Source organism: Aulonocara stuartgranti, assembly GCF_965226115.1.
Source record: "Aulonocara stuartgranti genome assembly, chromosome: 3".
Lineage (NCBI taxonomy): Eukaryota > Metazoa > Chordata > Actinopteri > Cichliformes > Cichlidae > Aulonocara > Aulonocara stuartgranti.
In genome coordinates this window covers 11,912,559-11,937,522 of record NC_138941.1, presented here as the reverse complement: position 1 = coordinate 11,937,522, position 24,964 = coordinate 11,912,559, and the positions used below count along the sequence as shown (strand labels likewise).

The following is a 24,964-nucleotide window of genomic DNA, read 5'->3' as shown; positions in this document are numbered from 1 at the left end:
GTTGATTCTGTTCATCTGGACGTTCTCAGTGAAACATTTGGTCTCTCGGTCAGGTGACTCCTTTAGTCTCAGCTGACTGCAGCTTTCCAAACCTTTGTCACTGGATCACTCACTTCATCTCCAACGTGTCCCTGACACAGACAGCTGGAGCCGTTACAGCAAAATCATTGATCATCGTTTTTAGAACATTAGCTGGTGTTGGTGGGCAGGCTAGCAGTGCTAATTGTTAGCACTAGTTCTGCTGCTCTCCCTTTGTCTCTGTTATTGTTGGTCTTTAGTGAACAATAGAAAGTGTCTTCATGAGACTGTTGCCTAATGTTCAAATGTAGATAACACCACCTGCACCAACCTGTTACACAGCACAACCCTCTGGTGTAGCTTTGCCCATACGGTAAAAAAATATATTTTAAAATACATTTTGAAATATATTTATATATTTAAAATGTATTTTAGCACATATATTTTTTGGCCATTTTTTGTATATTTTGAAATATATTAATAAAATATATTTCAAAATACAATTTAAATGTATTTAAAATCATTCAAAAAAATATAAATTTAACCCTTCATATATTTCTAAGAAAACACATTCACATGTAACATCTGAAAGAAATCTTTATTTGATGTTTAAAACATACATATAGCATATCAATCAAGCAAGGAATATTCATTTTATAAGTTTATTCTCATTACATACTTAAACATTCTAAAAGAAACACACACACATATACATATATGTGTGTGTATATATATATATATATATATATACACACACATATATGTATATGTGTGTGTATATATATATATATATACACACACATATATGTATATGTGTGTGTATATATATATATATATACACACATATACATATATGTGTGTATATATATATATATATATATATATATACACACAGTCTCAGTTCCCCCAGCTTTCACGGCAATCCTCAAAGCCCTTCTGGACACGCTGGGAAACCCCTTCCTTACCGCCACTGTAACAAACAAAAGTCACAGTTCTATTACTTTTATCAGAGTTAAAATAAAAATGTAATTTATGTTAGCTGGCTTCATTTAGCAAACAGATATTTCTGTTTATACAGATACAGATATTAATACAGATATATTTTACGCATAATTTACCTCTTTTTTTTTCCTAGATGGGAAGTCTATCCAGTTCACATTACAGTAATGCTAACACCCCTTTTGGTCGTCTCTCCTTACCTTCCAGCATTCATAAATCTGTTGACCTTCTTTGTCTGAGACCAACCACTACAATGCATCATCACCTATTTGTATTGGTAACTTACTTTACAACCTATTTTAATGGTTGCAAAGTAAGTTACTTGTGCTGTATGCAATTTTAGATACACAGAAAGTCTTCACTTACTATATATGGCTGTCATAGTGTCCTTATCAAGGGCAGTTCTTCACTCTGCGCCGATGTCCGTTTTGCTCTGTCCTCCTATAAAAAGCATGAACATTTGAGTGTTTGACTAGTTTTAGATTTCCAAAAATTTGATATTTGTACAACTAAACATTTGAACTACAATTATATGCTATTGAGCGATAATTTTATGGGTAATTTTTGGTAAAGAAACTGGTGACAGAGTTGTAGGCTTTTTAAAGTACTATTAGCTAACCATTTGAACTGACTTTCAAAGCTGATTACCTTTTAAATTGCTGTGGATCAAAACCTCCAGTGGGAAGGCGGCCATTAGAAGAACACGCACCATTGAACCTGAAAATAACAAAAACAAACAAAAAACAGAACAATATATAAGAGTCCGGTAGGGTAATAAATCTCTTCTGAAGCAATATAGTTATTTTGGGTGAAAAACAAAACATTCCTCTAAAATATATATACTGACATCAGCAATCAACATCATGATTGTAATTATTTCCTTTTTAGTACATCTACTGCTGTTTGCATGTGTCAAGCACTACGACTGTATCTATGCATATAAATTCACCATATATATCCAGCAAAAATGTTTTGTTATAGGAAAACAAACAAAGGCATTCAATCAGAGGTGAGAAATTAATTGGGAATATGAATTATAGGTGAACTATTCTTTACCTACTAGCAATCAAGCTTCTTTAACCAAGAAGCTTGAAATATTTGAATGTAAAATAAAATAAATAAATAAATAATAATAAAAATAACATGATGTAATTAAAATGCACAACTTACATTAAGGAAATCTGCATTTGTATCCACAGGCTAAAAGTAAAACAGTAAATGTGTTAGTAATAGTACAGGTATTTGTAAAAAAAAAAAAAAGAGGCAGTAACTGTGACGCTTCTAGTGGGATGCTAAATGCAGAGATTTATATTTACAGTATAATACTGCATGTACGGGTAGCTGTGTTGTGAACTGTAACTGAATATTAGAGAATCTCAGAGAAATTAAATGTATTTATTTTTTTAATTTATCAATCATAAAACCGTCTGTTTTGAAGGCCTGTTACGATAACGACTTTTTGTTGGTCGGTATATTGCCCCATAAACAATTGCGACAAGTTATGTCATTGTCATTTTAAGACCATTTTATGTCTTTGAATGTATAATCATAATATAACACCATAATAATGCAAGATCTACACACTTTCAATTGACAAACCAACATCTAATTCTTAAAGTATTTAGATCATTGAAATTAGGAATCAAAATATTAGATACCTTAAAAACTTGAATAAATAGTAAGTTTTCTAACAAATAGAAAACAATGATATTTAATGTTATTGTTTTGTTATCATTATATTTTATTTTTGTAAATATAATGGCGGATAAATTACATCATCAACAATTATTGAGGTCATGTACATGTATTGTGTGTTAAGTCGATATATCGATTATTGTGATAGGCCTACTGTTTTGGTATCATAACGAGCTTGTCAAACATGCATGACCACTAAACAATGTCTAAGCAGTAGTATTGGTCTGAATGACAACAAACATAACTAGTGTTTTGGAAAATCTGTTAGAAAACAGTTATTTCAATAATTATGATTAGCATGTGACACAGACACCGCATAAAAAACCACAACAACAAATACTTACTTTAGGAGGATGGGGGAGGGCAGCATGAGGTTGAGACTTTGACATCTGTAAGAAACAAATTCATGTATTACAAACAAGTCACTTAAAAATACATTAATGTGGCAGACTGTTCCCTGTTCAGATGCAGTGTATAAGTACAATCAGGGCTGTCACAACAATGGGGTGGGGCCAAGTGGCTGCAACCCTAGGTACAATGTGCAGGTATATATAATTACATATAATATATGTGAATAAAGCAAGAATCTGTTTAGGTTAGTCACTGTGCTGACTGATGCTTGCTAGGTTTATATGATTGCAAACTGCACAAAAACAACAACAGCAACAACATTAATGACAATGACAAACAAAATTACTTACATTTATGTAAATCTCACATTAGGAAGATCTGCATTCGATTTCATGGGCTGAAATAAATAGGCAGAAACATTACTGCTAAAAAAAATAAAAAACAAAAACTCTAAAAAGCCTAAAAATGACTTAAAAAGCAAGGAAATGTGGAACATTGTAATTAGCGAACATTAATAAAGCATAACTGTTCTTTGTTTCTAACCTTGGTAAGTACTCTGTAGCCAGAAGGAGAGGTAGGATTTCTGTGAAAGCCAAATTAAATGTGAATAGGCTTTGATAGTTATTGAGAAGGCAGAATAATAAGAAAAGGCAAAAGTACGTCACAATATAATTAATTAAGTTACATATTTTGATTACCAAATTATGGAAGCGTGGAGCTGCCACCCAGGCAAAAGAAAAATAGAGCTATATCACGTTATGACGTGAAATGTTTATTGTTCTAACATTATGCTTTTCATGTTTGTATAATACAGTGGTTCTTAACCTTGTTGGAGGTACCGAACCCCACCAGTTTCATATGCGCATTCATTGAACCCCTCTTTAGTGAAAAATAAAGTGTGGTTTTTTTTTTTCAAATTAGACGTAGATATGTTTTTTACTGGTGCACAAAATGAGCCGTGCACGTCACAGCGGAGGCTCTGCCGAACCCCTGAGACCAACTCACCGAACCCCTAGGGTTCGATCGAACCCAGGTTAAGAACCACTGGTATAATATAATATCACATTATTATAATATACATAATTGTCACGTTCGCACAATATTGTACGGACGTGATAATTATGTACATTTTTCGTACAATGTTGTTCAAACATGTTGTTCAAACATGATAGTATATTGTTAGAACGATAAACTTTTCACGTTATAACGTGATATACTTATATTTCTCTTTTGCCTGGGTGGCAGCTCTACGCTTCCGTTCCAAATACACGAGAATAAAGTAATATTATATGGGAAAAGGCACCTGCTAGCTTGATGATGGAGGCTTCTTAGACTGGCCACCCGCCTTGGCTTCTTGTCGCCACTCCACGAAATAAAGGTCCGTTTCCTCCATGCCGGCTAATTATTCATCCTCATTAAAATCTCGTATATGTTCAGTTGGCAGAATTGAGAATTTTACATCTTCCAACCACTTAATTAACGCGAACATAATCGGCTTGTTTCTTCCCGTCTCCTGTATCCGGCCGTTCCTCTCGCTGTCAGATTTCGCGCCTCAGAGACGTCGTTATTTTTCAAAAAAAAAAAAAAGAAGAAAGAAAGAAAGAAACAGCAACAACTACTAAAGAGAGTTTTTGCACGTTCATTGCACATTTGTGGGAATGTTTAAATATTTTATTTTTATTAATTACTTTTTATTATATCTTTATTTTTTAAACCACCGTGGCAATGCGCATGCGCATACACTCCTGCACGCAAAGGGCTTTGGAGTTGACGTAATGTCGCAATGCATTGTGGGAGCGCAGCACCATCTTGGCAGGTCACGAATCAAAACAAGTTTGCTACGAACCATTCTGAAACGTAGCTCAAAAGAAAATGACGGTATAGAGACAGATTCTGTCCAGATGCAAAGAGACGGTACTTGATTGTTGAAATGTGGACCCGTATGAAATATAGCCGTGGAGTAGAAACCCTGAAGACCAAACCGCTATTGACTTAGCATGATCTACTCTCATACCTTGTCTGTGGAGTCAGAGCATACACGGCGCACCAATTTCGCAATTATAAATCTCTGGAGGCGCACATCCAATTCACCAAGGACTGGGTACAAGATTTGGCTATTTTTAAGCCTCCACGTTGTGAGTACGCCGTCATTCAAGCAAAGGTAAGTCAGCTTGAGTACTGCGAGTAAAATGCGTTTGATTCCCCCCAACATTCAAATTAGTGCTAGCAAAAATTCATTCGTGAGGGGGAAATTACAGTGAGAACATGTAGAGGCTCTGTTAGAGGGATAACATAGTGAGTTCAGTGCATTGATGTGACATTGTCCTGAAGGATTTAGTTATTCTTTATGGTTAAAGAAATTGCCCTAATTAATTCATATTTATTATAAATAATCCTAATTACACATCTTGCTTCCTTGTTTGTGTCCTGTGTCACTAAAAATACATTCTGTTTTAGTTTTATACATTGATTAATGACCTGCAGAATCTGCTTGTCATATTAGGTGTCCATAGTTGTCACTTAAAGTTGAACTTTATGTTTTCTCCCTCTTGAAAGTGATTACATCCTTGCATTACATACTTTAGGTTCATTTTTTGCTGATAGGTTTCTAAAAAGAAACATGCAGATTTAGAATATAACATGCAGCGTTCTATAGATGGATACATAAAAACACTTTATTTGTTACATTTATGATAAATGGATTTGAAAGTAAATAAAACACATTTGTGTCGGCCTTGGCTCATAGTTCTTGTCTTTAAATGAACTTTGTCTGTGTGTGTTTCAGGTCCTGCACTCTTAAAGACTGAATTGCAGCATTGCAGCCACAGGTCATTGTGAGCATCACAGGGAAGGTTGAAGCCGCCCACTGCAGCTGTATGGCTAGAGTCGTGGAGACTTGCAGCCATGTCACTGCTCTTCTGTTTAATGTAGAAGCAACAGTGAGGATCTGTGGCACAAGGACTGTTACAGATGAACCTGCATACTGGGTTTTGCTGGGTAATATGACCAAGATACAGCCAGAGGTTGGCCATAAGATAGACTTCTCCTCTTCAGCTGCCCAAAAAAAAGGTTCTTGATCAAAACATAGACAGACCATCTGTAGTGACAGGTAAAAGGAGCTGTCCTCAAAAAAGAAAAGTTCCACCTGCTACTGTGGAGGAGTTGGATCAACTGATGGGACAATATTTTTCCAAGCATAGTTCTGTTCTGAATAACCCATAATGTTTTAATTTAGGGGGCCATGTAAATACTTTGCATTTACTGAATATGTACTTACTAAATACCACTGTTCAAAAGTTGAATAAAGAAACAAAGAAATGTTTGCCTATTTTTAATTAAAAGCACTTTGTCGAACATCACATCAGTTACAATGTAGAAAAAATGTTATGTATAGTTTACAAATGACAAAATGTTCACATAAAATCATGACAGCATTTGTATAATATCACCCACTACTAGCATTCTGTAATTTACTGTCTCTTTTGAAAACTTATCACTTATCACATGGAGAAACCTTTGGAATGCAAGCATGCTGATCCACACAGGTATGCACACAGGTGTACACACGGGTATTCACAGACGCGGACTACAGCTTTCTTGGCTGCTGCCTCAAAGCACACTGTGCGCTGTCTATCCTGCGTGCTGCACAATATCGTTTATTATTTAGTAACTATTGATATCTATGGCTAGCTAGTTTATTGTGATGGTGCTTTTTTTTCTATTATTATGTTGCTCTTTGTTGTTTGCTGTCTCCTCTGTTTGTTTTTTTTTCTCCATACAGGTGACCCAGGAGTTTTTTTTTTGTTGTTTGTTTTTTTTTCTTTCTTCCCCCCCTTCTCACGGTCTCTTCTCCCCTTTGGTTTTCTTTCTTTCTCTCCCCCTCTTTCTTTCATTCTTTCCCCCTGTCCTGTCCCACAGTTATGTCTGTCCCGTTTGCAACTGAAAATAAAATAAATTCATAATTATAATAAAGGTCAATCAAATGGACCAATATGGCAAGGCCATGATGACCCACTTGGTAAAATAAATCCTCTTGGCATCTTTCTTGGCCTCAAGACAACAATTCTGATGGCTATAGATCCAAACGGGACAAAAAATAAATAAAAATAAAGTAGTCTCAGAATAGTGAATTAAACCAACATTTATTGTTGATTTTTTTTTTAACAAGAAAAACATTTTTCAACTGAATAAAAACAATGCCAATAAGCAAAATAAATAGAAGCGTACATGAAAACTACACAGTCCTTCACCTTTCTGTCTGATTTTTTTAAGGAAAACAGTTTTTCATTCCACTAAAAACAGGACAAACCCACCAGCATGAACATTAAATAAACTATTACAATTGTAAAACAAAACTCATTTACAAAATGTAATAATTATCAGTGGGTCCCAGGAAATAGAATGTGACATGGGATTTAGATTTCCGTTACCAGGATGGTCGGGTTCAGCGTAGTCTTTATCACCACCTGTCAAAGACACATCATCAATATTCATGTTTGCTCAGGTTATTCACTTGTTCACATCTGTCTGAGATCATTCATACTGTTGTATGGATGTGTGTACAGTATGTATATAATTATCAGCTATGTAAAAGATATTATCATCTCTGTTCTTACCTAGTTGGAAGTCCTCCATTCAAACTCAGAGAGCCGCTGGAGGAAGGTGGTGATCCGAGGGCTGATTCTTGTAACCTTCCTCTTTACCACACGACCTGTCTTGCGGCTTGTACCAAGTTTTGCAGGGCATTTTGTTCCCATGTCTGGATTGATCCTCACAAAGAACCTTTTAACGGAAAAAAGGCTGCTTTAATTTCAAAATTAAAACATACGTTACAGCAATCACCTATATGTTTCTGCAACTGTAAAAAGAGAAGGAGAAAAAAAAAAGAAGAGAAAAAAGGAAAAAAAAAAGAAAAAAAAAAAAAGAAAACTTATCACTACATAAACAGCACAAGACTTAAGAGTATTTAACAAGAGCATTTTTCCCTGGTTTTACTACCACACTGGGGCACATGTTCACCAAAACGCAGCAAACCTTTGCCATCTTATCCAGGAAGGTCACCTTTTTACCCTCACATGGAAGAAGTAATCTGATTGGCATGGTGGTATGTAGCATGTAGTTTGAAGCAGGGATTTCGTAGTGCCCCATGTGTAGTGTTGGAACCCAGTCAGGATTTGTTTCATTCATTTCATAGGCTGGTTTGCTGCAATAATGCCAAATAATTAGCAACTCTATAAATAGAAGGTAGTTCTGCATGTTTGTTCCAAGTTTGTGCTATGATCTCAGAGCGCATTGAAAATAAAATTAACAGGCTATAAAGAATAATATGAACTTATTTAGAACTTACCTGAATGAAAATACTGGAGCACACCAACAGATATCTGTGGCTGGTAGAGAACTGAATATCAGCTCGTCTCGCAGCTGCTATCCAGGCTAGACGCCTTCTTTTGGTAACATCCAACACATAAGCTCCCTCATGATGCTTCCAGGTGAGGAAACAATGAAAAGAGAGCCTGTTTTCAAGCTTATTCCTTTGTCGGTAGTGCAATCTAACATTACAACCGACCACACAGCAAGCATTTGTTTGGCCTGCTAATATGGCGCCTTGACCAAAAATCCTGGCTACGCCCCATCCCGTAAGATCACGCTCCAGAGCCCTATTAACGTACGGATCTAGAAAGAAGACGCTGCATTTTTAACTCTGAGGGAGGTGGAGAATGAGCCTATTTCCAAAACAGTGGAGTGTGTTCCTTTAAGTACTAAATTGTATATATTGTCAAAAACTAAAGTGTACATAGCAGTTGTTGTATCTTGTTTACTGTATCACTGACAGATAATTTCAAAGTCAATGAACGCTACATTATAGTGAGATATTGTGTAATGTGAAATACTGTAAGCAAATGAATAAACAACCTAATTCGTGATAGACCTTTGACTCTGTTTTGTTTGAATCCAACTGTTTTTTGCAGATGTGCATAAAACATGTTACTTTTAGTATTGTTATCATTATCATCATTATTGCACTAAATATATTTTAAATAAAGGATACTTTGATATACATTCTACTGTAAGGTTGGAAATGTATTTTCTTCACCCTAAAATATGTTTTGAAATGTATTTTGGTTTGAAAGAAATATATTTTCAATTTCAAAAATATATATTTTTGGAGCATCACAAATACAAAATATATTTACCATATATTTGAAATATATTTTGGCCAGGAAAAATGTATTTTTTTACCGTATGGGTTTGCTGCTGCTGACTTTGAAAATCACACCAAACATGGAATCAAATATATCGACTCAGCTTAGACTACAGAGAAGCTCGGCACTGCTCACAAAACTCAACACAAAAGGCTTTTTAAAGACAACAATCACTTTGACAGACACACAAACACGACTGAGTACAGAGCAGCTGCTGGTTTGAAGCCACAGAAATGTTCAAATGTTTAAACACACTGCAGCGTTGCAGCCGTGATGCATTTGTGCTGCTAAGGCCACACACATCAGCTGCCTTACATTTTAGTACCAGTTCATCTCTGACCATGGCAGCACAGTCTCTCCAGTACAGTGATGTTGGTGGGGACAGTGGGGACTGATTGTTCATTGGCTGTAAGCCGGTCACATGGACGTTTAACTGGTGCTTTGGTTGCTCTGTAGTCTGTTGTGCCTGTGAGCTGCTCCTAAAATGAGACAGATTATAATTGTCACCATTCTGTTAATGACTCTTATTATGTGCGCTCTCCTCCACTGTCACACTAAACACATTAAACCTTTATTTTTGTGTAAAGTCAGGATTTATTGGCTCTTCTTAAAAGCTTCATGAAGTGCAAAACTCAGCAAACATTATACAAAAGTAGATTTAGAAGCTGAACAGAACTGAAAACATTTAAAGTGACAGTCAGCACAAATCCAGCTGACATCTCCATCCAACCCAAGTCTGCATTTAAAGTCATTATAACTGTGACACACGTTTGTTACAGTATTAATCCTGCCTGATGCTGCAGGGCCAACATCATGAAACAGGCTCAGCATTTATTTCCATTATGAAACTTTATCATTAAAAACAAACCATTGTTCTGCAGTCGTCCCAGGACTGTCGGTCAAACGTTCTCTCCACATGTTTAAGGCTGAGCTCACTTTATCGTCTGCCTGAAGGAGGGAAGCAGATGTTACTAAACATCACAATAAAACATATGAAATGGGTGCACATGAGGAACGTCTGCACTGTTAAAGCCATGCAAACATCTTCACACATGAAGCAGCAACACCTCTCAGTTTAGCAGCAGCTGGTAAAAGCCACAGTGATCCTGGAGCCTCCCTGAAGGACTCGTTCATCAGTAACTGTCAGGAGGACGATTAAACCTGCTGCACACGTCCTGTAGTTACACACTCGGGAGGAAAGACGACGTCCTCGCTCTGCAACATGATCTGTGTTTCATCCAGGACGCTCAAACACAGATTGGTTTCCAAATATTAGACGCACTGGTTCTTCATGCGTTTCTACCTGAGCACTCAGAGTCATTTCTACAACAGGCCTCCTTCACCTGCTGGTGCCTCTGTTTCTGTGTTTGGCTGTTTCCATCAGTGCCTGATGTTTGTGATCTTTGATCTGTTCTGAAGTCTCTCTTTGTGACACAAATGTTGTTTGGCTTCTTTTGCAAACAAGGCAAAAGAACTTTAATGGATTCATTTGCTGATCTTACTTTTCTGATGCAAAGCCGTCCTTTCAACGCTTTAGAAAGAAAACCAAACAATGTTTTTAAAACTTTCCCAAAATGTAAAAGCTATTAAAACCATAAACTTCTGCTCCTTGATCATGTGATTCTTCTTCTAGACTGTCTGTAATTGTTATTGCTGATTGTCAATAAAGTTGTTTTTTATAAGTTATGTTGTAAAGGAAGCTTGTGGCGAGGGAGGAGGGGCGACTAAAAGCAGGTTCATATAGTGGGAAAGTCCTCAGGTCATGTGAGGATATTTACTGATGCGTCAACACTGTCAGATAAAAGAACGGCTGCTGCATTTGTTCTCCCACAAATAAGTTTGGTGATGAGTAAAAGAATTACAGATGATGTGGCAGTTTATACTGGGAGCTGGTAGTGATGTTACTGGCTTGAACTGGGTGGAGGACGCACTAATATGGAGGTATGTGGTTTGCTGGGACTCTAGCAGCGTGCTAGTGAGCACAGGTGATATGTCTTCAGACTCTAGGCAACATATTGTTTTTGATATACTTCATTTACTGTATAGAATCAAACACAGAGGGATAGAAGTGGATTTCTTATGGCTCCCTGTGAATATCGGTGTTGATGCAATGAACAGGACGATAAGTTTAAAAAGGTGCAGCAAGAAGAAGTCGTGCAGGTTTGACTATAAAATACAGTGAAAGTGAGGTGAAGAGTATAATGAAGGTAAAGATGAAGGACGAGTGGCAGGCACACTGGGACAGAGACGGGAAAGGCAGATATTATTATACAGAAAACAGTCGTGTAGAAGAAGCTGCAGCAGAGACCAGGATGGAATCTGGAGAGTCAGAGTTGGTCACACAGGCTTGAATAGCACACTTAAAAAGGTAAACATGACACAGGAAGTGTGACTTCTGTGGACCAGAGGAGACGTTTGACGGGTTGTTAGCGTCGTCAGGATGCTGGATGGAAACGCTGTGCCTGATAGGATGATTACAGGCTGGACTTTGTCTTCCTGTTACAGATGGATCCAGGCCCTGGATGACTGCTGGACACACATGACCCACACTAGGCTGCCTTCATCCATCCTTTCCTCCTTCACTGAGACTCAGAGTCAGCATGTATGTATTTATCAGTGATTTGAATCCTTTCATTACAGAGTGAAGTTAAAGTAGACGTGTGAACACACTAATGAACACAAAGGGACACAACTACTACTCCATGATGTAAAGCTGAAGTATTACACAGCTTTATGAACCTCCTGTTATCCTGGTAGACGAGTACAGCAATAAATCTTTTACTTGAACATCTTCTGGCTCCAATAAGCTTTGAAATGTGACCATGAAGTTAGAGACACACTGACTGAAACCCACAGCTGTGACTGTGGATCACATCCACACACAGTGTAGCTGCTGTCTCTGTGTGAGCCTTTGCACTGCTGCTCGCAGCACCGTTATATCACTCAGCGCTCGCTGCTGTTATTGAATCCACTTTTTACTGTCCGTGCAATCAAGCTCCTCTGCAGAGCTAGAAAATATCTTCGAACCAGTTTATGTGTTAGGGGATCCTTTGCAGTTGTGACTGTTGCCTCTGTTTTTGTCCTTTGGTTCCTGGGAGCCTTTTACATTTCCATCAGCAACAAATATCTGAACAGGCTTTATTGTAGGAAATACAGGAGTAAATAGTTGTCATTATTTATTAGATGTTGTTAAAGATGATCCGATGCTTGTTTAGTTTAATGCTGTGGCTTCAGTCAGCATCACTGTGCTGTATAGTTTTATTTTTCTGATCCTTCTGTTAAAGTTGCTGAATAAAAGCTGGTTGGTCTGCACCTCACCGCTGCCTCGAGCCTCCTTCTTTAAAGCAGCAGAGGCTCTTCATTCAGGTATCACAGCTCGAGTTGTTCTGCAGGAGACCCAGAGTACTGTCCTTGGTCCATAATGACATTAACTTTGATTCATGTCAACACGAAGCCTGAACGTCTGTGATGAACACACTATCAGCATCACTGACATGTTTCATCATTTAAAAACACTTCCTGTCACCGTGGTGGTTACAGTGACATCATGCAGTTTGTGCTTTGACCTCCAGAGGGCGACAAATCAGCACAGACAGAGAGCTCCATTCAAACTTTGCTGCCATCAGGAATAATTCTTCAAATATAATCATCAGTGTTTGAGCAGTTATGATATCAGGGACAATCTAGACATGTGTGACAATACTGAACATGTCACATGACACACCTCAAACATCATGTGATCCACTCTCAGTCTGCACTTTCAGTCATGACTTCATGAATTTATGATCAGTTTACTCCTGAAATATTCAAATGCTGCAGGGTGAAGAACAACAAAGTGCTGACACATGTTTGTGTTTCAAACAAGAAAACCAGCAGAAATAAATCATCTTTGGACAACATGACAGAGATTAGTGAGTTTCCAACTTGCACTTGAATGCAGCACAGACAGATTCTGATGTTCGTGGTTGTAAACGTGTCCTCAAACGCCGCTCTGACTCTTTCCTTCCTGCTCAAAGTTCCTCTTTTCTGAACTTGGTGTTTGTGCCTGACGCTGATCGTCTCCGTGTGGAGCTCCGTGTGAAGGTAACGTTAGCAGTGTGTAATGTTTCCTGGCTAACATCAGCTGTGTGCAGCTCAGTTCCAGCACAAATCTGCCGCTCCATAGTTCACGGTAACGGACTCATGAGGTCGACCGTTAAACGCTCTCCCGCCATTTTGTCTGTGTGCGCGGATGTGTACGTTTTTGTTACCACTGTCATCTCATCAATAGCCTATTTGTAAAAGATCTCTGTTCATAGTTTAGTTGGATTTTAAAACTCTGTAGTTGGACAGTTTTATTTTGGACTGATGCTAAAATTCTTGCTGATTGTTTCTGTCCAGGTTTTGTACTTGACATCTGCCATTTTGGATGTGATAAGCTGTAGAGAGTGCGTCCAAAAAGAGAAACCAGAAAGAGAACCTGTTTTATTAATAACCTCTTGCAAATAGAAGAATATGAAAAAAACAACAACAAATAGGATAAAACCTTTAAATTACTTGAATTTTTAAAATCACCATCATCTGTTAACACAAATTTGATCATTTCAAATTTGTGTTTTCATTTTCTCTTCCCAGTTACTTCTTTCTCATTCTCTTCATTCTCCTTGTCACCTTACGTCTCACTCCTTAACTGAAGTTATAGTTCTAACATAAGAAGTCCCACCAACGTCCTTTATTTAATCTCTGTGTTGTCACAGTTATTATCATCAGATCAGACATGAGACCCAGACAACAACATAAGTTTACAAGCTAACATCATGTCAGCTAACATTAGACGATAGCATCATAAACTTTAAATTACTTTGCCTCTGATCAACAGTTTGATTACATTCTCACATCACAGGTTTATTTGCTAAGTGTGAGTCCGCCCACATTAGATCCACTTTTCAGCAGGTGGAATAATTTGTAGTATATAGGTAATACATCAACAATGCTGCCGTGGCTAAGTTAGGAATATTTATAATGTCATTTCCAAAACTTGCATATGATCTGCAATTTGTAGCAGATCTACTGACTGTCACAGAGCAGCTGGAGCAGTCTCGAATGCAGGTCAGTCCACTGCTGCCCCCTGTGGCCAAGTGCCATAGCTACTGCTGGATGAACTCGTGACACATCTGCACCTGTTTCTATGAACACATTGAGTCTGAGTGGCTGCACTTACACTGGTGCATTCAACATATTGAAAGATGGCAGCAATGTGGATTGTCAAGACTCAAACCAACCATTGAGCAAAGACAGCAGATCACTTGTTTCTGTTTGTTATACAGCCAGATTTACTCGTGACACACATGTGCAGCTGCTTTATCACCTATTCTGAATTTGTTTCAAGCACAATACATTTGTTACACATGTTGGGATATTGTGTTTGTTTTAAATGTTATATACCTGTGTGGTATGTGACTTGTGTTGCCATGACGCCAGGTCTCTCTTGGAAATGAGATTTTTAATCTCAATGAGATTTTTTTTTACCTGGATAAATAAAGGACTAATTTGTAACTTTCAGTGTTTTCCGGTCTTCCAAAAGAAAAAAAACCTTCAACTACATGACATGCAGTTGTGTATTTGTTTTCACCTTATCATACACTTGAAGTTTTACAAATCACCACTTCTTTAGTGAATATCATTTCAGTCTCAGACAACCTCGTTTCTCTTACAGAGGTTGAATGCACCTTCTGCGGATGGCGGTACCACACAGTGTGCGTGGACTTCCCCTGCACAGAAGGCAACTACAAATGCTGTGAATGCTAAATAAACAGAAACAAATGATCCCTGTTGTCTTTGCTTGATGATTGGTTTGAGTCTTGACAATCCACATTGCTGGCGCTGCATCTTTCAATGGCAGCAATGGCAGGTATCAGTGCTCAAACCTTTTGTGTTTGTTTCCAACAAGTTGCCCACCTCGGGAAACAAAAATGTGTTCTTTTACTTGTCAGATGAACATATGAGACACTTTGACTCTTCAGTGCAGTGTGGAGCCTAACAAAGATCTGTTTTGTGTCCCAGCTGATCAGCAGGAGGAGGAGAGTCTGACGGAGCAGCAGAGGAACATTTTCAGCTACTTGGACTCAGCTCAGCCACTACAGAGGAAACAATGAGCTCAACACAGAAGGTGACAGACAGAGCAGGACCATATGACCAAAGATATTTATCACCATATACATTTGAACATTTGCCATAACGATGTAGCTGACGATAGAATTGACACCAGACAAAATACTTTACAGCTGCACAACTTTATTAAAAACCCATCAATGTATTTTCACTGAAACAACCAGCTGTTGTTTATGTGCATTAAAGTTATATAAAAATGTAACAGTGCAAATGCAAATTCCTCGCTGACAGTTTAACCAAAAGGCGTTTCCAGTGGAAACTGGCCGACACATCCTGAGCATAACCATGTATAATATCCACTAAACTTCAGAAGAGGTTATACAGTCGTGGCCAAAAGGTTTGAGAATTGCATAAATATTGGAACCTGGAGAAGTTGCTGCTTAAGTTTTTATAATAGCATTTTGCCTGCACTCCAGAATGTTATGAGGAGTGATCAGATGAACTGCATCGTCCTTCTTTGCCATGAAAACGAACTTAATCCCCAAAAAGCCTTACCACTGCATTTCATTGCTGTCATCAAAGGACCTGCTGAGACCATTTCAGTGATCGTCTTCTTAACTCAGGTGAGAATGTTGGCGAGCACGAGGCTGGAGATCATCATGGCTGTATCCCGATTCAGGTTCTGCAGCTTTAAAGTCCTCAAGGGTACTCAAAGACCGCTAAGGCCGAAGTGCGAGGCTCGTAGGCTCGTGAAATGGGACGTCTAGCCTCCGTCGCGCTGCCCAGGTTGCCTAGCAACCATGATACTAACAGCTGGAAACGTTTCATACAGCTTTGTTTGACAGAAATGAAGGAGAACATATTTAGTTCATTTGTTTCTACATGAGCTCTGTGTGATTTGATGAGTATCTGAGGCTGAGACCACAGGACTGTGAAACATGATTGTTGGGCTTCATTTCTGTGCTGAACAGTCGTTTAAGATTAGCTGTAAATAACAATTAGCTGATGTTGTTCATGAGACTAAAGTCATCTCACTGTGGTAATGTAAATATAATATGGCCAATATTATAGTTATTATATTAATCACTTCACTCACAGACAAGTATCTGTGACAGTGTGTATACAGATGTATCATATATAAGAGACAAATATTGTTCTTGTAATATGTTGGTACTAAATGTGGCTCAATGCTTACATATATGTGTAAAAAGCAAATGTAGGAGCTGTGATAACTGTGTCTGATAGAATGAAGAGTAGACTGATATATGAAATATTCCTTTATTGGGTGAGAAAATCAGACCATGTCATAACTGCTGTAAGTCACACAGAATAGATATCAGAGCCTTAAACAGGCTGACTTCTGCTAAATGGGTCAAACTGGGCAGAAAGTATACAAACACATAACATCCTTATAGAATATGATGTAACACTATAGATCAACTTAGCTCAGAATATATAAAGCATATAAACAGTTACAGCAATATGATGCAACAAAGACAGCAGCTACTGATCCAAAATACTCAAAGCTTCATAGAACTGAAACCAACATTTATTTTAGCTCCATTCTGCTGCTGATACAGACTTTAGGTTTCTGAACATTAAACTTGTTGCTGCCTTTCATAGTGTGTAACTTGAAGGCCCTGAGTACTTTCTCCCACACTGAAAACACTGGGATGATCACATTATTTGAACATTACCTAATAAGACTGATTCAGCACAGACAGTTATGTTAAACTTTCCTAGCAGTCCTTCACAAACAGGGAACAGTCTGTCTATTCTCTCCATCTGTCAGCTGCTGCTGGCTCTTCCTCCTCCTCTTCCTCACACACTGCTGAGTTTGTCCTGGTGGATCATCAGGGCTGCAAAGCCTCACAGATGATGTGCAGCAGTGGGTCCCTCAGTCTGTCCTCACTCTGGACACTTGCAGTCGTCACACATGGAAATCAAATGTGTGATAAGCTGCAGGATTCAAACACAAGTGTAACTTATAAACACATGTTCATACTTTTATTCCACAATCAGAGAGAAAGAAACAGAGAGAGAGTGCAGGACAGACAGACAGGTGACAGTCTCAGGTGTACACACTGCTACACAACAGCACCAGAGAAGCAGGATTTAGTGTTTGTGTTATTACGAGTGTAAACAAGAAGATTTCCAGATGGTGCAGTGGACACATGTGTGACTGCTGTGATTAAAGCATCTTTCTTTCAGCTTAACGAGTGAACCGTCAGCTCGTTCAAACACACGTTAAAGTGCGTTTGGCTCGACACCACCGAACAGAGGCAGCAATATAACACAGCTAACATTAACAGTGCAGTGGATCCTGCTTGTGCCGTGATGTTCAGGACTGCAAACCGAGCAGCATCACTGACTTTCAGCTTGTTGTGTTTGTGGATATATGACTGACTTTAATTATCCACAAAATCATCACATTCTCTGTCAGATTAAGGTCGACTATTGAACAGCGTATATTTTAAAGGCTTTAAAACCAAGTTAACGCTGAAAGTACAAACATCACTAATGTCACATAACTCTGCCGACAAGGCATAGCTATGGCTATGAAATGCTCTTTGTGTATCACTTCTTCATTATGAAAGATGTCATTAATGCACTAGTAATGTCTCATCTGGAGTATTGTTCAATCATTTGGTCAGCAGCTAATAAGACAGATCTTAACAGACTTCAGTTAGTCCAGAATAAGGCGTCCAGATTAGTGTGAAGATGTTCATACTATACTAATATTGATAACATGCATAATAACCTTTCTTGGCTTCCTGTACAGGCTAAAATATTCTATGGCTTACTTGTAGTTCTAAAGAAAGCAATTCTGTTAAACACACCACATTTATTCTGCTCAGCTGCAGTATCCAGATGAAATACATCATCATATTACACAGTTTTCAACAAGCTGCAATTTAGTAAATGCTCGAGTTAAAAGTAACGTTTTGTAAAACTGTTACATTTAGAGCAACTTTTAAGTGGAATAAGTTGCCTTAAAAAATTAGAGAATTATTCAAAACTTCAATGAACACTTAAAAGCCGATTTACAGAGCTTTTAGTTGTTGTAAATATTGTAAGACATGATTTGTTTTTGAAATTTGTGTAATGTGCCTCAATGTTATTGATATTATTATTATTATTATTGATTGCTTATATTTGAACAATTGTGAAACCTCACTGTGGATGTAAGAGTGAAATTATGTGGATATCTTGAATCCACTTTATTGTGTAATATTTTATGTGAGTATTTGACGGAAGACGAGCAACATCTGTTGTGGAAGCTAACGGGGTTCCTTTAGAATAAACAAACATAGGATTTATTATCACTGAATAATTCTGTATAAATCTATACAAACTATAGAAATATGTAATAGGAAACAACAAAATAATCTAAATTATAAAATAATGTGTGTGTGTGTGTGTGTGTGTGTGTGTGTGTGTGTGTGTGTGTGTGTGTGTGTGTGTGCATGATTTTAGTGTTTGAACAGTCATGAATTATCTTTAACAGCAGGTTGGATGTAATGTGTTAGAACTACCAGCAGGTGGGGATAAGAGACCTTTAAGGTGTTTGGTGCCACGCTCCACCTTCAGGTTTAAAACTAGTGTTAATGGAGTTTGAAGGTTGAGTTTGTTCCACGACTGCATTTCACTCACTGCCTCTGTTTGTATCTCTGTCACTGCAGGACCAACATGGAGCCAGAAGTCAGCGCTCTCAGGAGGCCGACAAACCTCACAGAAGAAAGGGAGAGAAAAAACACACCTGTGACGAGTGTGGGAAGGGTTTTACTGTGAGGGCTAAACTAAAACAGCATCAGGTCATCCACACTGGAGAGAGACCGTTCAGCTGTGACTTGTGTGGAAAGTCTTTTTCCTTGAAGGGTCACCTAAAAACACACCAACTCATCCACAGTGGAGTTAAAGCGTACAGCTGTGATCAGTGTGGCAGAGCTTTTACTCACAGTAGCCACTTACAGAGTCATCTAGTTACCCACTCTGGAATTAAGGCATACAGCTGTGATCAGTGTGGCAGAGCTTTTACTCAAAGTAGCAACTTACAGAGGCATCTAGTTACCCACTCTGGAATTAAGCCATACAGCTGTGACGAGTGTGGGAAGGGTTTTACTGTGAGGGATAAACTAAAACAGCATCAGGTCATCCACACTGGAGAGAGACCGTTCAGCTGTGACTTGTGTGGAAAGTCTTTTTCCTTGAAGGGTCACCTAAAAACACACCAACTCATCCACAGTGGAGTTAAAGCGTACAGCTGTGATCAGTGTGGCAGAGCTTTTACTCAAAGTAGCCACTTACAGAGTCATCTAGTTACCCACTCTGGAATTAAGGCATACAGCTGTGATCAGTGTGGCAGAGCTTTTACTAACAGTAGCCACTTACAGAGGCATCTAGTTACCCACTCTGGAATTAAGGCGTACAGCTGTGACATCTGTGGAAAAACTTTCAGCCAGAGAGAGAGCCAAAATACACACCTACGCATTCACAACAGACATGATGTGTACTGCTGTGAACAGTGTGGCAAAGAGTTTATAACTCACACAGACTTACAACGACACATGTTTACCCACACTGAGGAGAGACCTTATCAATGTGACCTGTGTGAGAAGACTTTTAAATCTCCACGTCACCTGAGACGACACCAACAGATCCACACCAGAAAGAGACTCTACAAGTGCAGCTACTGTGAGGTATGTATTTATATTGTTATCTTGTCATTTTAGCCTGACTGTTTGGAACAACTCTGCTCATTAAACTGTGTTAGCATGTTAGCAATTCTACTGCATGGAAAAGCAGCTCTGAGTGATTATTCAGATTTTCCTTTCAGTTATGATTTTAGTATTACTGTAGTATTATGGTGGTAGTATTGTAGTTATTGCAGCCCAGTAAACTGAGTGTGTTAACTGAAACAGTCAAATGTAGTTGGACGTCTGCAGAGATGCTCTTTATTTCAGGCGACGTTCAGGATACAAATGTTGAAGGACTGACTTACACTGTCTTTGTGTCTTTGTTTAGAAGCAGAGCGACACAGATGGATCCAGTTCTCAACCCTGTCATCACTGTGGTGGTGGGAAAGACTTTCATTGTGACCTCTGTGGAAAAACTTTCAGTTGGCAAGCTGCCCTTAAAACACATCAACGTAGACACACTGGAGACAAACTGAAATACTGCAAAGAATGTGGGAGAAGCTTCACCACACCAAGTGAGTTAAAACAACATGAACTGATTCACAGTGGGGTTAAAAAGCACCTCTGTGATCAGTGTGGGTCATCCTTCACCACTGCAAGGGACCTTAAATCACACAAACGAGTCCACACAGGAGAGAAACCACACAAGTGCAGACACTGTGAGAGAAGCTTCTCGCATTCAGGTCATCGTAACAGTCATGAACGAACACACATAGAAGGAAACTACAGCTGTGACCAGTGTGACAAGAGCTTCAGGAATCTCAGTTCATACTCTGCACACAAACGATCCCACGTTACTAATAAACTGTTTCACTGTTACCAATGTGCCCAAACATTCACCTCATTGTCTGCTCTGTGCAAACATCAGCGCGATCACTCAGGGCTGAAATCACTCCCATCACTGGATCACAGTGAATCTGAAGACACAGAAAGATCCTCTGGTTTCTGTGTCAGACTCAAAAAGCTTGAGATCAGGCTCCACAGAGTTCAGATAGAATCATTTAAACTTGTGTTGAACTGAACTGGTTGCTGGGCTGAACTTCTACATAATACAGATCTACATGGGATCTTCTTTTCTGTTTTTTACTGAGTCAGTTTTGTCCTTTTTTCTCTGTCCTGGTTTTGCTCGTCTGTAAATGATTGAAACTCAGTCAAATAGTTCATTGTTCTCCAGCAAAACGTTTTGGAAACTCATGTTTAACCTTTAAAACTCTGACATGTTTTAGCACACAAGGCTTCATCGGGGAGTTCACTCATGATTGGACCATGAGAACAAAGGTTTTTAGTTCTTTCAAAGAGAGTCTGTTGTGATGTTTGATGTTTCTGTTTTTTCTACATAAAGGAATAAACTATTTTTCTTGCTTCATGTAGTGTGGAAGTTTTTAATGTTTCTTCATCTGTGATGTTCTTGAATGTGTTCACGTGAAGATGATATAAATAAACTCTTGTCAGAGATTTACAGTTATCAAACAGGTGAATAAACAACACTGAGACACTTGGAGACGGTTAACGTGCTGCACGGGTGAGGGCTCAGAGAGGACTCACACCGAGCTGCAGTAGTCGTTTATTATTTATAGCAGGGTGAAACAAGCATAGCAGTTTCCTCTAATTTTGCATATATGTGTGTGTGTGTGTCTAAGTTCGTATAAATGTCATAGGGTGAACTTCCTCTTTCTATAAACAGAGCGAGTAGTACATTTTGTTCTTTTCCTATTAAGAGTAAAATATGAACATATACTTTAATGCAACATAAAACTCATAAAAGCGTTTCTTCTTTAACATCCCCTCCTGATGTTAATATTTTTCACTTAATCATACTTTATTATCAGCCAACAATCACTTGCTTATAACATTTTCAATTGTAGCATCATTCAGTATGTGTGTGTGTGTTTCTATACTAAATCTTCTTCATCCGATTCATCTTCTAGTGGCAGTCCAACATAGGTAATTACTGTGGCCTGTACCATTTTGTCAATCATGGATCTTATGCATGGTAGGATACATGTAGAAAACAAGCACAATAATAGAAGCAGAACTCCTATCAGTACGAGTCCTTTTATCACGAGGGTCTTCCAGCTGCCACTCAGCAGCCAGGTCAGCCAGTCCTCATTGTTCGTGACATAGTCTTGTTGCTGCGCATTACTCAGTTGTCGCAACTTGTCTAGGGCGGTGGTCATGGTCAAGGAGTGCACGTTGTCCGGGATATAGGTGCAACAAGTGGTGTTGAATAAGACACAGAGGCCCCCTCTCTCAGCGAGAATCATGTCCAGGGCTACCCTGTGTTGCATGACCACTATTCTGATCGCGTCGATTTCCTCATTCTGAGCCTTATTTATCTTTGTTGAGCTGTTCAGGAAAAGTCCAAATCGGTAGTCAAGAGTCTCAATTCTTAACGTGTTTTTTCCAGTTCCGACCCATGGGAACAGTGAGTGCAGGACCTTCTGTCTGGTGGTCCACAACTTGAACTCCGCTGGTACATCACTGCCCCAGATTGGGTCATGGGGTTGCACGTCATCAGTGTTCCTCTTGCGTCGTGGTTGGTTCTGATGGAATACTCTGAATGTGTGGTCTGACACTAAAATTAGGGCGCAGAGTCCGGTACAAGAAAAGCTCACAACTAAGACAAAACTGCTCCTGCAAGGAAAGCTCACTGTTATGCATGCAAGTCATCAAGATGACATCATCAAGATGGCGCTGGAGTGACGGCAGCCTTTCCAAGTAGCTCTGCAACACCGCACCTTTTTGTTAACTTTAACTTTTTAGACTAGGCTTTTCAAACTTTTTTTTCACCTTCCTCTACTTATACCTCTTAGATATAGCGATACAAGATGGATAATGCACTTTTTAAAACTTCTGGAACCAGTTCCTTCATCTATTCGAGAGCGGAGCTGCTGGCACTAAAAACAAAGGGACAGACCGGCATGCGACACAACATCCCGGCCGAGCTAAAGAGGAGCTACAGAGGCTGCAAAGCTGGAGCGAGGAGAGCGGATCACCGGAGGCGATTCAAACCATCAATCCCGACAGTGATCATGGGCAACGTGAACTCGTTACAGAATAAGATTGATGAACTGTGCGCTCTGAACAACCACAGACTATACCGTGAGTGCAGCTTGTTTATCTTCACGGAGACGTGGCTAACTGAGCTAACGCCGCAGGCTAACGTAGACCTATGCGGTTTCACACCCGTGAGAGCCGATAGGGACACGCAGGCCAGCGGAAAAAGCAGAGGTGGGGGACTCATTGTCTACGTTAACAACAGATACTGTAACCCTGGACACGTCTCCGTTAAAGTTTCGGTATGCCGTCCGGACCTGGAGCTGCTAGCTGTTAGCTTGCGGCCATATTATCTACCTCGGGAGTTCAGTCATGTGATCTGTGTGTATGTTTACATCCCTCCGAGGGCCGACGCAACAGCTGCCTGTGAGAAAATACACACAGTCACAGCAAGACTTCAGACACAAAACCCCGAGGCTTTCATTATTATATCTGGAGACTTTAACCATGCCACACTGGACTCTACTCTGGCTGCTTTTCACCAGTTTGTGAATTGTCCCACAAGGAGCAACAGGACAATTGACCTACTGTATGCTAATGTGAGAGATGCATACAGAGCCACCCCCCTCCCCCCACTAGGGAAGTCAGACCACAACCTGGTTTACCTACAGCCACAATACACACCCCTCGTCCAAAGGCAGCCTGTCACAACGCGCTCCATCCGGAGATGGACCCCAGAAAAGGAGGATGCTCTGAGAGACTGCTATGACACCACAGACTGGGATGTGCTCCTGAGCCCACATGGTGAGGACATAGAGGGGGCGACACACTGTCTTACAGACTACCTCAACTTTTGTGTGGACACGGTCGCCCCTGCTAAGACGGTACGGTGTTATCCTAATAACAAACCGTGGGTAACACAGGAAGTCAAAGCTGTCCTCAACATGAAGAAGAAGGCTTTCAGGAGCAAAGTGAAGGAGGAGATGAAGGCAGCACAGCGGGAGGTGAAACGCTGCCTGAGGGAAGCAAAGGACACCTACAGGAGGAAGGTGGAGCAGAAGTTGGAGAGGAACAATATGAGGGAGGTCTGGAATGGTGTGAAAACCATCACAGGCCACAACACCAAGAAAAGCACAGTGGGGGGGACTGTGGAGAAGGCAAACGAACTCAACAACTTCTTCAACAGGTTTGACCAGCCCACAACCCCCCCACCCTCACCTTCACTACAGAGTCCAATCCCCACTCTCCTACCTCCCTCGCTTCCCCCCTTCCTGACACCATGACACCCCCCTCCTCCAATCCCTCTCTCAGCAGCAAGACATCTCCCCCCCTCCCCTCTTCCCAAACATCTCCCAGTGTCACAGTGGATCAGGTCAGGAGACAACTGAGGAAGCTTCGCCCCAGAAAGGCAGCAGGCCCAGACAAGGTGTGTCCTAGGATGCTAAAGGCGTGTGCTGCTGAACTTGGGGAGCCGCTACAACGAGTCTTCAACCTCAGTCTGCGACTGGGGAGAGTGCCCACCCTATGGAAGACATCCTGCATCGTCCCGGTCCCCAAAAAGAACCGGCCCAATGAGCTGAATGACTTCCGACCGGTGGCACTGACGTCACATCTTATGAAGACTCTAGAGCGGCTCTTCCTCAACCTCCTCCGACCACAGGTACAACATGCCCAGGACCCACTACAGTTTGCATACAAGGCGGGTGTCGGAGTGGAGGATGCCATCCTGTACCTCCTACACAGAGCCCACTCACACCTGGATGGGGGAAAAGGCACGGTCAGGATACTGTTTCTTGACTTTTCCAGTGCCTTTAATACCATCCGGCCCTGTATGCTTCAGGAAAAACTGAACAGGATGGAGGTGGACCCCTGCCTGGTGGCTTGGATCTCCGACTACCTCACCGACAGACCACA

At 39.8% G+C, this 24,964-nt stretch overlaps 2 protein-coding genes across 4 annotated transcripts in view; one reads left to right on the top strand and one right to left on the bottom strand.

The window, feature by feature from the left end:
- Positions 1 to 24,964, bottom strand: part of LOC309702180 (protein NLRC3-like) — a 121,838-nt gene that overhangs the window by 50,805 nt on the left and 46,069 nt on the right. The window lies entirely within an intron of this gene.
- Positions 11,744 to 24,603, top strand: LOC309702272 (uncharacterized protein). Of its 3 annotated transcripts, none has more exons than XM_082526861.1 (4): positions 11,744 to 11,868; positions 15,309 to 15,414; positions 19,040 to 20,056; positions 20,382 to 21,417. In XM_082526861.1, exons 2-4 carry the CDS (start codon positions 15,397 to 15,399, stop codon positions 21,072 to 21,074), a joined length of 1,728 nt encoding a protein of 575 aa, XP_082382987.1. In that variant the 5' UTR covers positions 11,744 to 11,868; positions 15,309 to 15,396; the 3' UTR covers positions 21,075 to 21,417. The 3 variants fall into 3 exon arrangements, with proteins under 3 accessions (XP_082382987.1, XP_082382988.1, XP_082382986.1); XM_082526862.1 differs by lacking the exon at positions 11,744 to 11,868 and adding an exon at positions 13,227 to 13,349 and having other exon boundaries at positions 20,382 to 24,603; XM_082526860.1 differs by lacking the exon at positions 11,744 to 11,868 and adding an exon at positions 13,227 to 13,349.